This window comes from Cyanistes caeruleus, chromosome 6 (assembly GCF_971803275.1).
Source record: "Cyanistes caeruleus chromosome 6, bCyaCae1.hap1.1, whole genome shotgun sequence".
Lineage (NCBI taxonomy): Eukaryota > Metazoa > Chordata > Aves > Passeriformes > Paridae > Cyanistes > Cyanistes caeruleus.
This window is the reverse complement of record NC_141706.1, coordinates 8,510,075-8,522,333: the sequence shown is the minus strand read 5'-3', so window position 1 is coordinate 8,522,333 and position 12,259 is coordinate 8,510,075. Positions and strand designations below refer to the sequence as shown.

Below are 12,259 nucleotides of genomic sequence, written 5' to 3'. Positions count from 1 at the left end.
CTGAGCCAGAAGGTCCTCCTGGAGCCTCCTTTTCTCCAGGCTGAGCCCCCCCAGCTCCCAGAGCCCTTCCTCATCCCACTTGTGCTCCAGGAAACACCCATGGATGTCACTTGACAGCACGAGGCTGTGGATTTCCTCACAGATCTGGCCTGAAGAACATCCCTGAGCTCATCCCTGATCTCATCCCAGCTCTTGCCCTTCCTTCCCCAGGACACCACACACCGCTGGCCTCTGGTGATGCTGTCCTTCCACGAGTTTTCCTACCACTTCCGAGTGGCGCAGCCGGTGAGTGCCCGCCGCTTGTGCAGGGCCACATGGAGGGAGAGGAATGTGGCATTTATGAAATCTGGGAAATGCAGGTTTAGGATCAGGAGCTTCCCACGGTTCTGTGGGTGGTGGGAGGATGATCTGTCCCTGCCCCAGCCCATAATCCAGGCAAAATTCCGCCCTTGGAGTCGCACCCCTCTCTAAGCTGCTTTTCCCTTTCCCAGGGCCGAGCTGACTGCGACACTTCCCTGGAGCAGCTGGGACACCTCTTCACTGACTATTACTTCCAGTTCTACTGGCTCTGTGAGTGAGTCCTGGCAGCACCAGTGCCCTCTGCTCGGAGACAGGAGGGGAACTGGTGCCACTGGGAGCCTCCCGAATTCCCTGCTCCACTGGCCCCCAGCCCCACCTCATCCCCGTGTCCTGCGGCAGCTCCGGAGCTGGAATGGTGATGGCTGGAGACGCTGAAGCTCAGCACACACAGGACCTAAAAGCCACCACCAGCCCTGTGGTGGCTCCTGGGGGGACCTCGCACCGATTCCCAGCATCCCACATCCCGCTCCTTCCCTTATGGGAACGTTTGTGTCCTCCATCACCTCCCCCTCCCCTTCCAACACTGGATTTGGAAGCATCACACTGGACTGAGCGTTGGATGGCTCTGCCAGATCTCAGAGGGATGCTCCTTCCATGGACAGGAGTCCCATCCCGGTGCTCTCAGTGTCCCACATCACTTCTTCACAACACTGGAATTGCTTCAACACTGGAGCCCTTTCCAAGAGCCAAATGCTGGAGTTTGGCCTGGAAAGGATGGCTGGACCTACTGGAAGTCGTACACTGGAGTTGCTGTTCCTTCTGCTTGGCCCAGGGCCACTTCCCAGAGACTCCCGGACCTGCCACTGGGCACGTTCATCTAGGAACAACCAGAGAAGGAGCAGCTTCGACATCATACCCCCCTCTTCTTTGTGCTCTTACATCCCATATCCATGTGGGATATCCAGGTCTAAATGGATAAACCCCCCACTCAAACTGCTGCTGAGGCCATGCCACACCTGGGGACACCTGTCCCCAGGCCAGGGATACCACATGACAGGGATTTACCCACATTAAGTGTGGTGGGATCCATTTTTATCCGCTTGGAAGTGGCATGTGCAGAGCTGCCTGGTCGGCTCAGTGCCAACCTCTGCCCAGATGTGCAGCACTGGCAAAGCCTGGAGTGCCCTGCAGAGCAAGGCTGAGTCCCTGGGAACACCAGGATCTGTGTCCAGGCGGGACCTCTGCCTTGGGAGAGGGGTGGTGTTCTCCCAAAAGTTGGGATGGCAGCAGCTGCAGGCTGTCCCTGCCCTCACAGAGTTGCACTGGAGGGATTTGGGATATTTTACTGTTACAAGCCCTTAACTTGCTAAACTACTGAATTCTTGTGGGATTTAAGCCGTAAAAAAAATAGGAATTTCCTTCTGGCCCCATTGAGCCACGTTTGTCCTGTGGAAAAGCCAAGTGGCTCCCTGTGCTTCCTCCTCCCCGTCCTGCTCCTTGTGCTACAAAGGAGTTGTCTGCATTCCTGGAGGCTCAGCCACCTCCAGGTTATTCCAAGATGGATTTCCCTGAGGAAACAAGTGAGGGGGGAATGCCACATGCTGATCCTAAGGACATTTTAAAGCTGCTCTGGGAAAACAAAGATGGATTTTATCCAGGTAAAGTGATGGATGGTTCCTGGGCACATCTGGTTTTATCTCACATCATCCCCCTCCTGAGCTTATCCCAGCAAAGCAGCCCCAAAATTCCTGGTGATGTCACTTGAATTTGGCATCTGTCCTCAAAAACGTTTTGTAGGCAGGTTTCAAGGCCTGGAAACGCTGAATTATAGTTACTAAAATCCACTGAATCCTGGGAAGCAGGGAATAGTGGGTGAGCAGGGAATTCCTAGCAGCCAAGCAGTTGGAAAACTTAAGTTCTAGGAAGCTCAGTGGGACAACAGGATGCCCCAAGCAGGGGGGCTTCATGCTCAGAAGGATTCTCTGTTTTTCCCTGGAATTGGGAAGGAAACACCTGGATGTAGCTGAGTGCTCTTCCTTCCACCTGCCTTGAGCAGTTTTTCCTGGTTTTAAGCTGGGAAGTGACTTCCTTGGCAGGTTTATTGTCCCCTTGGCAATCAGTGGCCCAGGCTGGCATGTCTTTCCTCAGGTGAGTGATGCTGAGCTGGGATAAAAGCCCTTGGAAGCGGAAACAGGGAATGTTGGGGGGCCAGAGCCAGCAATCACCCCCTGCTCAGCCAAGACACCCCAGTGCATCCCACCCTGCTCCTGGGGGAAGGAATCAATCAGTGGTGGCCCAGGAAGAGTTGGGATCTCTCAGGTGTCCCCAGGACACTCAGCCATGGGATTTAGGGCCCAACAAACCAAGTGCCTGAGGGCTTGGAAACATCTCTAGTGCCTTTTTCCCTATGGAACAACCCCAGGGAACAGTGTTTTCCCACATATATTCCCAAATGCTGCCTCAGAAATGGTGCCCAGGTTTAACTGGGATGTGGCAATTCCTGGAGTGCCAAAGCCAGCCTTACCCACGTGGAGCTGGCAGCAATCCCTGGGATCAGGAGAGGACAGGGGGATTCAAGGATGAAGTTTTTAGTGTCAGTAGTACCTTATGTCTTAAAGTGGCACAGGTTGCCCAGAGAAGTTTTGGATGTTCTATCCCTGAAAGTGTTCCAGGACAGGTTGGATGGGTTTGGAGCTGTCTAGACTAGTGGGACTGAATGGGCTTTTAAGGTCCTTTCCCACCCAAACCATTCCAGGATTCCATGATAAAAAATCATCCCCCAGCTGCTTCCCAGCGAGGCAGCAATGAGAGCTCCAAAGGGGTTCAGAATTATAAAATGCAGGAGTCATGGAATTGCTTCCAGGCCTGTAGAAACAGCTGTCTGCATGGATTTCCCCTCCAAAATGCATCTCTGCCCCTTCCCTGTCCCAAATCAGTACCAAGAGAGTTCACAATCAGGCCTTTCCCTGCGTGGGATGGAGGGAATTCTGAGCCGACCTCTCCAGCTTGGGGAAATCCCTCCCTATCCAGCGGCAAAGAGACATTCCTGGCAGAAATGGAAGAAAAAAGGGTGGAGAACGAGGCTGTTTGGGAGTTGTTTCAAAAGCAAATTCCCAACTCTTCTGTCCTACTGTTGGAGCTTAAAGCCTGTAAATAGAGACTATGGCACCACTGGAAGAATTAAGGAAAAAACCACCACGTAAAGCACTAATTTTGTTGGTTTAAATGTTGCTGCCACAGCTTTAATCACTGTATTTTGCCAGCCAGTTTGTAGAGTTGCATTTGTAGCAGGTTATTATTGATTCCTGGTTTTTATTTGTGGGGAACAAGCGTGGTTTCCCTCTTTTCTTCCTGATTTATATTTATATTTTGCTGAATTTGAGAGCTGAGTCTCTGGATTCCCTGGATTTTGTTTTGTTTTGTTTTGCTTATTTAGACTTTGTTTTATGCTGGAGGTAAATGTGCCCATATGAATAAAATATATAAATACTGCTTTGTATCCAAGGATGGCTCCTGGTGTTTTCCTCCCTTCCTAGGGAATAACTCAGGTGAGTGGCTGTAGAACTGCCCATGGGATGGAGGAAATTCCTGGTCTTTAGTCAGTGGAAGTTTCTGGATATGCCCAGTCATGGTTCTTTGGAATGGAGGTAAAAAGGAGAAAGGAAGGATGAAAACAAAGAAGGGGAAAGAAATTCGGAAGGGAAAATGAAGGAAGGAGGAAAAATGAAGAAAATAAAAAGGAAAAAGAAAGGTTAAATGGACAAGGGAAATAAGAAAAAAAAAGCAGAAGGACAAAGAAAGGAGGAAGAAGAAAAAAGGAGGAAAAAAGGAGAAAAAAAGAGTGCAAAAGAGGAGAAGGGAAGGAAAAAGAAAGGAAGAGGAAAACCTGCCTCTGACCTCTCATTGCTCATGTCAGAGGACAGGCTCAGATCCAGAAGGATCCAAAAGTCCACAGAAGGAAATTGGGGCTTGAATTTGTGATTTGGAAGTGGAATGGTTTGAAAGCTGGACTAAAATTCCAATCTGCCTCTTAAAGACACATAAATCAATTCCTTGTTTCTAGGTCAGGCAGTTAATTCAGGAATTAATGAAGGACACATCCAGCACCACAAAACTGGTTAGGGATGAGAACAGCACAGCATTCCCAAAAGAAAGGGTGAGGGGATGTGATGACAAAGGAGGCTGAGGGATTAAAAGCAGATTTAGGATTTATTTTGCACAGCCTGGCTGCATCCGGACACAAGGTGGCACTGGAACACTTGTGACCACGCACAGAACAGAAATCTGGGGTAACAGTGAGTATAACCCAAAGTACCTGGATCTTGTGCCAATATGAAGAGAGAAATGCTCAGGGGGGACCTTTCCACTCTCTACAACTCCATGACAGGAGGGTGCAGCCAGGTAGGACTGGTCATTTCTCCCAAGGATAGTGACAGGACAAGAGGAAACAGCCTCAAGATGCACCAGGGGAGGTTTAGGTTGGGCATTAGGAAAAATTCCTTCATGGAAAGGGTTTTAGAGCACTGGAACAGGCTCCAGAGGTGGAGCCCCCATCCACGGAGGGATTTAAAAGCTGTGACACCTGGGGACACAGGTTAGTGGTGGCCTTGGCAGTGCTGGAGGAATGGCTGGACTGGATGATCCTAAAGGGCTTTTCCAGCCTTAGACTCTCCATAATTCTATCTAAGCCCTTTGGAAAAGACAGGTTGAAAAAATCCAAAACAAAACCAAAACCAAACCAGCAGTCTCTAGGCAGGTGTGTCACAGAGCCACTTTTATTCACCTGTGGATCACTGCCCGTCACAGACCACACCTGCTACAGGCGTTTTCTCGTTGAAATAAAAAAGAAATATAAAAAGAGCTTCCCCGAGTCCCCCATCCAGGCCCCCGGGGGGTTCAGACGTAGATCCCGACCCAGAGCAGCAGGAAGAGGACGCCGAAGCCCATGAAGAGCGAGGCCACCAGCGAGATCAGCAGCTCCTTGTAGATGTCCCGGGTGTACTTGGTGGATGTCACCTCGTAACTGCCAGGCCGGGGGTTAAGGTGGTAACAGAGGCACAACAAGGTGAGGGGACCCCCCACCCGCTCCCCTGGCCCCGGGAATTAGGGCGATAATCCGAGTGGAAGGCACAGCAAGGGGACAGCACGCCCCGCCCGCTCAACCGCGGGGATACACGAAGAACCAGGCGGTGAAGAACATGCCGATGGCCAGCAGCACCACGGTGAGGTGCGGGAACACGGCCGGGTTCACCGGGCTCGTGTATCTGCTCATCGCCTCCAGCTCCTGCGGGGACACGGCGGTGTTCAGCTGGGCCGGGCCCACTGTGGCAAAGCCCGGTTCCCCCCATCCCCACCCTCACCATGTCGCCGGTCCCTTCTGCGACACGTCGGCTCCGCTCCCGCCGCCGCACGTCCGGCCTCCTCCGTCGCCGGAAGTGGAAGTGAGGATGGGAATGAGGCGCGGCGAGCGCGAGCCGCTTCCCCATTGGCTGGCGGCGGCTCCCGGCGGGCACGGCGGCGGAGCGCGGGAGCGGCGGAGGCGCGAGCGGCCGGGTAATGGCGGCTGAGGGAGAGGGGAGATCTGAGGGGAAACCTGAGGGGAAACGGGGGCTCTGAGACGCTAATGGCGGCTGAGGGAAAGCGGAGATCTGAGGGGAAACGGGGGCTTTGAGGCGCTAATGGCGGCTGAGGGAGAGCGGGGATCTTAGGGGAAACGGAGGCTCTGAGGGGGAGGGAAGCGAGGTTGCTGGGAAATAAGAGATAATGGGGAGGTGATGGGGTCTGGATGGTTGTAATGGTGGAGATAATCAAATTTTGGGGAGAGGGATTGGGATGGGAGGGGCAGAGGTTGGGAGGGCAGTGATGATGGGCCGGGAGGGGCGTGGTGAGGGATAAGGTGGTCTGAGGCAAGACTCGGGATAGCGGCTGCCAGTAGAGGCCACAGCCCTTGGAGTGATGGTTCGCAGGGGAAGCACTGCCCTCTTTGCTTTCCCTTCCCTGGGTGGCCGAGCATTCCTCATGCAGAGCCTGCTCCAAACATCCCCTTTTTCCTTTCCCCAGGATGGGAATCCATGGCTTGGCCAAGCTTATTGCCGACGTGGCTCCCGCGGCCATCCGGGAGAACGACATCAAGTCCTACTTTGGCCGGAAAGTGGCCATCGATGCTTCCATGAGCATCTACCAGTTCCTGATTGCTGTGCGGCAGGGAGCCGACGTGCTCCAGAATGAGGATGGGGAGACCACCAGCCACCTCATGGGAATGTTCTACCGCACCATCCGCATGGTGGAGAACGGCATCAAGCCAGTGTACGTGTTTGATGGGAAGCCCCCGCAGCTGAAGTCCGGGGAGCTGGCCAAGCGCACTGAGCGCCGAGCCGAGGCGGAGAAGCACCTGCAGGAAGCGCAGGAAGCAGGGGAGGAGGAGAACATTGAGAAGTACAGCAAGAGGCTGGTCAAGGTGACCCCGCAGCACACGCAGGAGTGCAAGAAGCTGCTGACGCTGATGGGCATTCCCTACGTGGAGGCACCCGGAGAGGCAGAGGCCAGCTGTGCAGCCCTTGTGAAGGCTGGGAAGGTTTATGCTGCCGCCACGGAGGACATGGATTGCCTCACCTTCGGCAGCCCCGTTCTGATGCGGCACCTCACAGCCAGCGAGACCAAGAAGCTGCCCATCCAGGAGTTCCACCTGAACCGGATCCTGCAGGATCTGCAGCTGACCTGGGAGCAGTTTGTGGACCTGTGCATCCTGCTGGGCTGCGACTACTGCGCCAGCATCCGTGGCATCGGGCCGAAGCGTGCTGTGGAGCTCATCCGGGAGCACAAATCCATCGAGAAGATTGTGCAGCAGCTCGACACCAAGAAGTACCCCCTGCCCGAGAACTGGCTGCACAGGGAGGCCCAGAAGCTCTTCCTGGAGCCTGATGTGATCGATCCCGACACCGTGGAGCTGAAGTGGAGCGAGCCGGACGAGGAGCAGCTGGTGCAGTTCATGTGCGGGGAGAAGCAGTTCAACGAGGAGCGCATCCGCAACGGCGTTAAGAGGCTGAGCAAGAGCCGCCAGGGAAGCACCCAGGGCCGGCTCGACGACTTCTTCAAGGTCACCGGATCCATCACCTCGGCCAAGCGCAAGGAACCGGAGCCCAAGGGAGCAGCCAAGAAGAAAACCAAGACCAACTCCAAGCCCAACGGCACCTCAGCCACAAAGACTAAAAAGGCAAAATAACCGGTTTGGGCGCCCGTAGACCTCTGGGATTGGGTTTTGGGGGTGGCTTAACGAAGCATTTTAGACTAATGAGAGTTGTGTGTCAGTGCTGCATGTTAGTGCTGGGAAGGAACGGATGAGGCCAGCAGAGTGGAACAGTTTCTGGGCACAAACACACCCAGATCTCAGAATTCCAAAGCTGAACAGCTGCAGAGCAGACTCGGGATAAATTAGATTTCAGCTTGATCTCATCCATCCCAGAAGAGGTAGATGCAAGCAGAAACTAGAAAGATAGGAGTGGAAGGCAAGCTGGAATTGGGAAGGAGGCTTCAATTAAGGAGGTAAAATTCTCCCTTTAACAAGAGTTCATTAAGGTTTTTCCTTCCCTTTTCGTGGTCACTCTTCTTATTTAAAACCCAGTTGTGATCTCAATTTCAGCAATGTCCTGGCCCACTTTTAGTGCGTAATCCAAGGAAAGCTGAGCCCAGACTGCAGCTCTCCCAGCCTGAAATTTGCTTAGAAATGCTTAAAAATAAAAATATCCATAAGCCTAGAACTGCAGCCTCTTCAGTCCCTGAATTCCAGAGGCATTTTTCTGTGTTGTACACACTTACAGGTCCCAGGATGGGAATTAAAATGTTTTACTTCTTATTTTATTCTGTATTTACTTCTTATTTTATTCTGTATTTTTGTCAGAGCCACAGGATGGGTTTTGTTTTCAGAATAAAATTTGAACACAAAGACACTGTTTCTCCAGAGAAGTGGCTTAAGCCATGTTTTTAAATGAAAATCCCAGTTTTAGAGGGAACTCCATTACAGCCAACAAACCAAACACAGTCTGAAGCACAAGAAATTCCAATTTTGAGCTCTTTGGATGCTTCATAGACAAAAATGTGGGAGTCAGCTCTTTGCCCGTTTGGAAAATAAGAAGCTGGCTTGTTTTGTGGGAAAATTAATATTAAATATTTATTATCCATTAATCACGCTAAAATTGGGATTTATGTTTCCTTGCTGTGGATTCACTTGCATGTTTCAATTCATAATTGTTTTTTTCACCAGAAGTTTTAAAATTAAGTATTCTTTTATCTCCAAATATCGCCATAGGTACAGGAATGGTTTTGTGGCAGAGGGATAAAAAATTATTTAAAAATAATAATATCTTGAAATAAGTCTGGGAAATTTACCAATTCTAAAAGCTGCTTTTCCACCACCCTCTCCCTACCTGGTGCTTTGTGGTATTTCACTCCATTTTTCTTCCATTTCTTGTTCCAAACCAAGATTCCCGCTGCCTCTGACAATGATATCATTATTAATGAATTTCAGTTCCACTCTTTATCCCGGGAGCAAGTGCTGTGGGAAGCTAGGGACCCAGCAGAGCAAATCAGAGAAGGCACGGGGGATTTGGGGCTCTCAGGTGTGGGTGGTCTCCCCATGGGAAGACTGGAATACTTTTCCACCTTTTCCACCTCTTAGTTCAAATAAAATGGATTTCCGACTTCTTCATCCCAGTTTTCTGTCTGGCTGGGCCATGACCCATGTATTACCCACAGCATTCCCATCCTGAGTCCAAACCCAACAGGTGCCAGCTCCTGGGAAGAAAGTAACCCTGTCCCAGTGGAAAGCAGAACAGTGGGAGCTCTCACACAGCTTTTGAGGAAACACCGAATTTATCCAGCAGAGAGAATGCTACAGTGTTCCCACTGGTGCCACGAGCTGCATCCTGAGCCGTGACAGCCATCTCCCGAGAGCTCCCTTGAAAAGGGGGTGTTCCCGTTCCCGCTGGAGCCTCTTGTCCAGCACTGCCTGGAGGGTTTTCTGTGGCACTGCTGCAGTGTCCTGGGAGCTGTGCTTTGGGCACCAGCGGCTCAGGGACACTTTCTGCTGTGCCCCTTGCTGCTGGAGATGCTTTGCTGGAATTGCTTGGGCTCCCAGTTGTATTTCCAGGCTTTTCCTGTCCGTAAGTGTCTGGTGAGTTCTGTGCATAGCCACAGCTCCAAGGCAGCAGGAAGACCTGTCCATATGGGCTTCTCCATCTGGAGTCCAGCAGATCTCATGGAGGCTCTGGCAGGGATGGAGACCTTTGCTATAAATATCCCAGGTGTGAAGATCTTCCTCGTCCTTCATAGCCAACTCCAGGGAGCATCCTGGACATGGGAACAGCTGCCTTTGCTGCTGGAGCCTCTTGTCCAGCAGTGTGCGGAGAGTCTGCCCAGATGGCTCTGCCGCAGGATCCTGGGAGCCATGGATTGGGCACCGGCGGCTCCAGGACACTTCCACTTGCTTCTTGGCAGGAACGGGCCAGGTTCCAGTTGGAGCACAACACAGGTCACAGAGGGTCTGGATGGAAATGGAGGAGCCTTTCCGAGGGATGGACATTCTTGGACGGGGGCAGGATCTCAACCGGCGTCGGGTTCTGCGGAGGACTGAGCATTTTCCAGCGGCAGATGTTTTCCGATGGATCAGGGATCTTGAGGGCGGGCTCCTGCAGGGCCGGGGACTCCCAGAGAAGCAGGAGGAGGCGCAGCAGGGCAGGTGGCCTCGCTCCAGCAGCTGCCCCAGGTCCTCCCACAACAGCTGCCACATCTCCGAGTCCTGCGGGAAGGACACCCCGGGCCACAGCGGTGTCACCAGGTCCTGCAGCTCCCGGGCCGCTGTCGCACAGGGGGCGCAGCCGGGGCCGCAGCCGCAGGGGATGTACAGGGGGCTCCCGGGGGCAGCCGGGCCGTGGGGAGGGGTCTCCTCAGCCGGGGGGGAACCGGGAGCCTCTGGAGTCGCTCGGCTGCGCCGGGACCCCCTGGCCCGGCCCCTGAGGCGCTTCCGTTCCTTCCAATTGCAGGTGGCCAGCAGGACAGCTGTAGTGGCCACCAGCAGGACAAGCAGGGGGAGCAGGAAACTCATGGCTTCATCCATGTCCCATCTTGGCCACACTGGGAGCCGCGAGTGGTGGCACGTGTCCTGTAGAGACACGGTGCTGATGTCACAGTGCTGTGGATGGGACACCTGTGTGACGTCACAGCCCCAGGGCACACCAGTGGTTCCAGGAGCGAGGGGCTCCATGTGGATACTGCTGGCCCTCTGGAGCAGAACAGATGGAAGGATTCTCAGCAAAGTAGGACACAGTGATGATGAGGAGGATGATGGTCTCACTTCCTGGCTGATGGAGCCAGGGACATGGCTTGTCTCCAAGGAATTGGGTGAAGCTGTACTTGCACTGTGTGGTGCTGGGGAAGAGAAGGAGAGGAGCTGAACTCATGGAATTCAAAAGGGATGTGAGCTGTGTTTTCTCCCAGGGACACACACACACACACAGGGACATGCTGGAATGGAACTTTATTGCTCCATGGAGGGGTCCAGGGTGTCTTGGTGGCGTCAGTAGGTGCTGAAGACAGCCTGGATGTGCTCCCAGTTTTTTGGCTTGTAGGTACCAACCCTTGCAGCAGAGGGATGTGTGAGGTTGGGACATGGAGACCACCAAACGCAGCCCCTTGTGCCCCACATCCCCCAGGTGTCCACCTTTCTGGAGGGGACTCCAGCAGCTGAAGAACTGCCAGTAGGTCCTTTCAGTTTTGTTGCCAGCCAGCCCATGGATGGAGGTCACATAGGGACCCCAGGATGTCTGCTCCGTCTGGAAGCTGCCGGCAAAGGGAGTGGGCTCAGAGCTGGGTGGGGGGATGCAAACACTTCCCATTCTCTCCCACCCTCTGGCTCTCACCAAAAGATGTCAGGTTTCTCATTCCTTGCCACCTTCATCACGTGGAGTTATCTGGGACACACACCAAGGTGGAGTAGTGGAAGTAATTCTTCAGTGTGTTGGTGATGGACAACTGCACCATGATGGAAGCTGTGGGCAGGGAGAGGGCCAGGGTGGGCACCTGGCACATCCCACCTGGCACAGGGCAGGAATGTCATCCCCACGGGTCGGCTTCAGGTTGGAGCCCCGATTGTCCCCAGCATTGGAGACAGGAACAGCTGTTGGCTTGGGGACATTCTGTTGGTGGCAGCTCAGCCCTGCCTACCTGCATTCAGGTATGACTTGCCCATGAGGCAAGAGAGCAGCTGGGCTATGGTAGTGTAGTCCTGATTGTAGACCACGCTGAAGGCTTGGGCACAGTTCCACTTCTGAGGGGCATAAAACTCGCTTGAGGTCTCCAGAGCCTGTGGAGGAGGTAGAAGGTGTCACGAGCAACCAGGGAGTGGAGCTGTGACCCCACAGCCCCTCTCCATACCTGCAGGGCCAGCCCCATGCTGTAGATATCCCTAATCATGCCATTTCTCCTCTCTTGCTCATCCAGGAAATCATTGTTCACCACCTTTAGTGCATCATGGATCAGATCCTGCTTGTCTGTGTGGTTGTAGGCACACACCAGCGCCAGTACCACCATGGCCTGGGTGTCTGTGGGATCCCAGTGTCACTGCCAGCAGCCTGGAGACACTGGGAGCAGAGTGGGCACAGCGGGGCTAGAGGGTTCCCTTACCCACACAGTGGGAGCTCTTGGGGCTCAGCAGCTCCTTGGCCACAGCCTCAACTGCATCTTGGTTTTTGTATTCCTTCACCAGGCACAGGGTCAGGATGTCCAGGCTATCTCCATACTAGGTGATCGCTGCAAGATAAAGAGGGGGGAGCTGATGGGGTGCAGCGAGGGTGACTCCCCCCTAGTCCCCCAGTCCCTCCCTCATGTCCTTGTGTACTGTTTTTGCTTATCTCACCATTCATTTTCTGCTTCAGGATGGGAATCAGGTTGAGGGTCTTCCCCCTGG

At 53.5% G+C, this 12,259-nt stretch overlaps 4 protein-coding genes across 13 annotated transcripts in view; 2 read left to right on the top strand and 2 right to left on the bottom strand.

The window, feature by feature from the left end:
- The window catches only part of MYRF (myelin regulatory factor), a 44,049-nt gene extending 40,245 nt beyond the window's left edge, over nucleotides 1–3,804 (top strand). For all 10 annotated transcript variants that reach the window (XM_086895569.1, XM_086895570.1, XM_086895567.1 and 7 more), the window contains 2 exons: nucleotides 211–285; nucleotides 492–3,804. In XM_086895569.1, coding sequence (XP_086751695.1) covers nucleotides 211–285; nucleotides 492–578 — 162 coding nt within the window. In that variant the 3' untranslated portion in view covers nucleotides 579–3,804. The remainder of the gene's footprint in view (nucleotides 1–210; nucleotides 286–491) is intronic.
- Nucleotides 3,805–5,045: 1,241 nt separating this feature from the next.
- Nucleotides 5,046–6,362, bottom strand: TMEM258 (transmembrane protein 258). Its single transcript, XM_023928448.2, has 3 exons — nucleotides 5,661–6,362; nucleotides 5,475–5,584; nucleotides 5,046–5,323 (listed from the first exon to the last, which is right to left on the bottom strand). The coding sequence occupies exons 1-3, from the start codon at nucleotides 5,784–5,786 to the stop codon at nucleotides 5,197–5,199; spliced, it is 363 nt and encodes a 120-aa protein (XP_023784216.2). The 5' UTR covers nucleotides 5,787–6,362; the 3' UTR covers nucleotides 5,046–5,196.
- On the top strand, nucleotides 5,753–9,004 carry FEN1 (flap structure-specific endonuclease 1). Its single transcript, XM_086895577.1, has 2 exons — nucleotides 5,753–5,853; nucleotides 6,361–9,004. The coding sequence occupies exon 2, from the start codon at nucleotides 6,362–6,364 to the stop codon at nucleotides 7,520–7,522; it is 1,161 nt and encodes a 386-aa protein (XP_086751703.1). The 5' UTR covers nucleotides 5,753–5,853; nucleotide 6,361; the 3' UTR covers nucleotides 7,523–9,004.
- A 1,812-nt stretch (nucleotides 9,005–10,816) lies between these two features.
- Nucleotides 10,817–11,961, bottom strand: LOC111943332 (cobalamin binding intrinsic factor-like). The gene is made up of 3 exons (XM_086895578.1): nucleotides 11,728–11,961; nucleotides 11,518–11,656; nucleotides 10,817–11,342 (listed from the first exon to the last, which is right to left on the bottom strand). Exons 1-3 carry the CDS (start codon nucleotides 11,881–11,883, stop codon nucleotides 11,251–11,253), a joined length of 387 nt encoding a protein of 128 aa, XP_086751704.1. The 5' UTR covers nucleotides 11,884–11,961; the 3' UTR covers nucleotides 10,817–11,250.
- Between the last annotated feature and the right edge of the window lie 298 nt (nucleotides 11,962–12,259).

Excerpts from the sequence above, each read along its gene's own strand:
- TMEM258 (XM_023928448.2), bottom strand. The coding sequence starts at position 5,786 with ATGGGGAAGCGGCTCGCGCTCGCCGCGCCTCATTCCCATCCTCACTTC. Across the intron at positions 5,585-5,660 it reads CAGAAGGGACCGGCGACATG|GAGCTGGAGGCGATGAGCAG; the intron begins GTGAGGGTGGGG and ends GTGTCCCCGCAG. Across the intron at positions 5,324-5,474 it reads TTCACCGCCTGGTTCTTCGT|TTACGAGGTGACATCCACCA; the intron begins GTATCCCCGCGG and ends CCGGCCTGGCAG.
- LOC111943332 (XM_086895578.1), bottom strand. The coding sequence starts at position 11,883 with ATGGTGGTACTGGCGCTGGTGTGTGCCTACAACCACACAGACAAGCAG. Across the intron at positions 11,657-11,727 it reads GCATGGGGCTGGCCCTGCAG|GCTCTGGAGACCTCAAGCGA; the intron begins GTATGGAGAGGG and ends CCTCCTCCACAG. Across the intron at positions 11,343-11,517 it reads CAAGTCATACCTGAATGCAG|CTTCCATCATGGTGCAGTTG; the intron begins GTAGGCAGGGCT and ends CCCTGCCCACAG.
- FEN1 (XM_086895577.1), top strand. The coding sequence starts at position 6,362 with ATGGGAATCCATGGCTTGGCCAAGCTTATTGCCGACGTGGCTCCCGCG.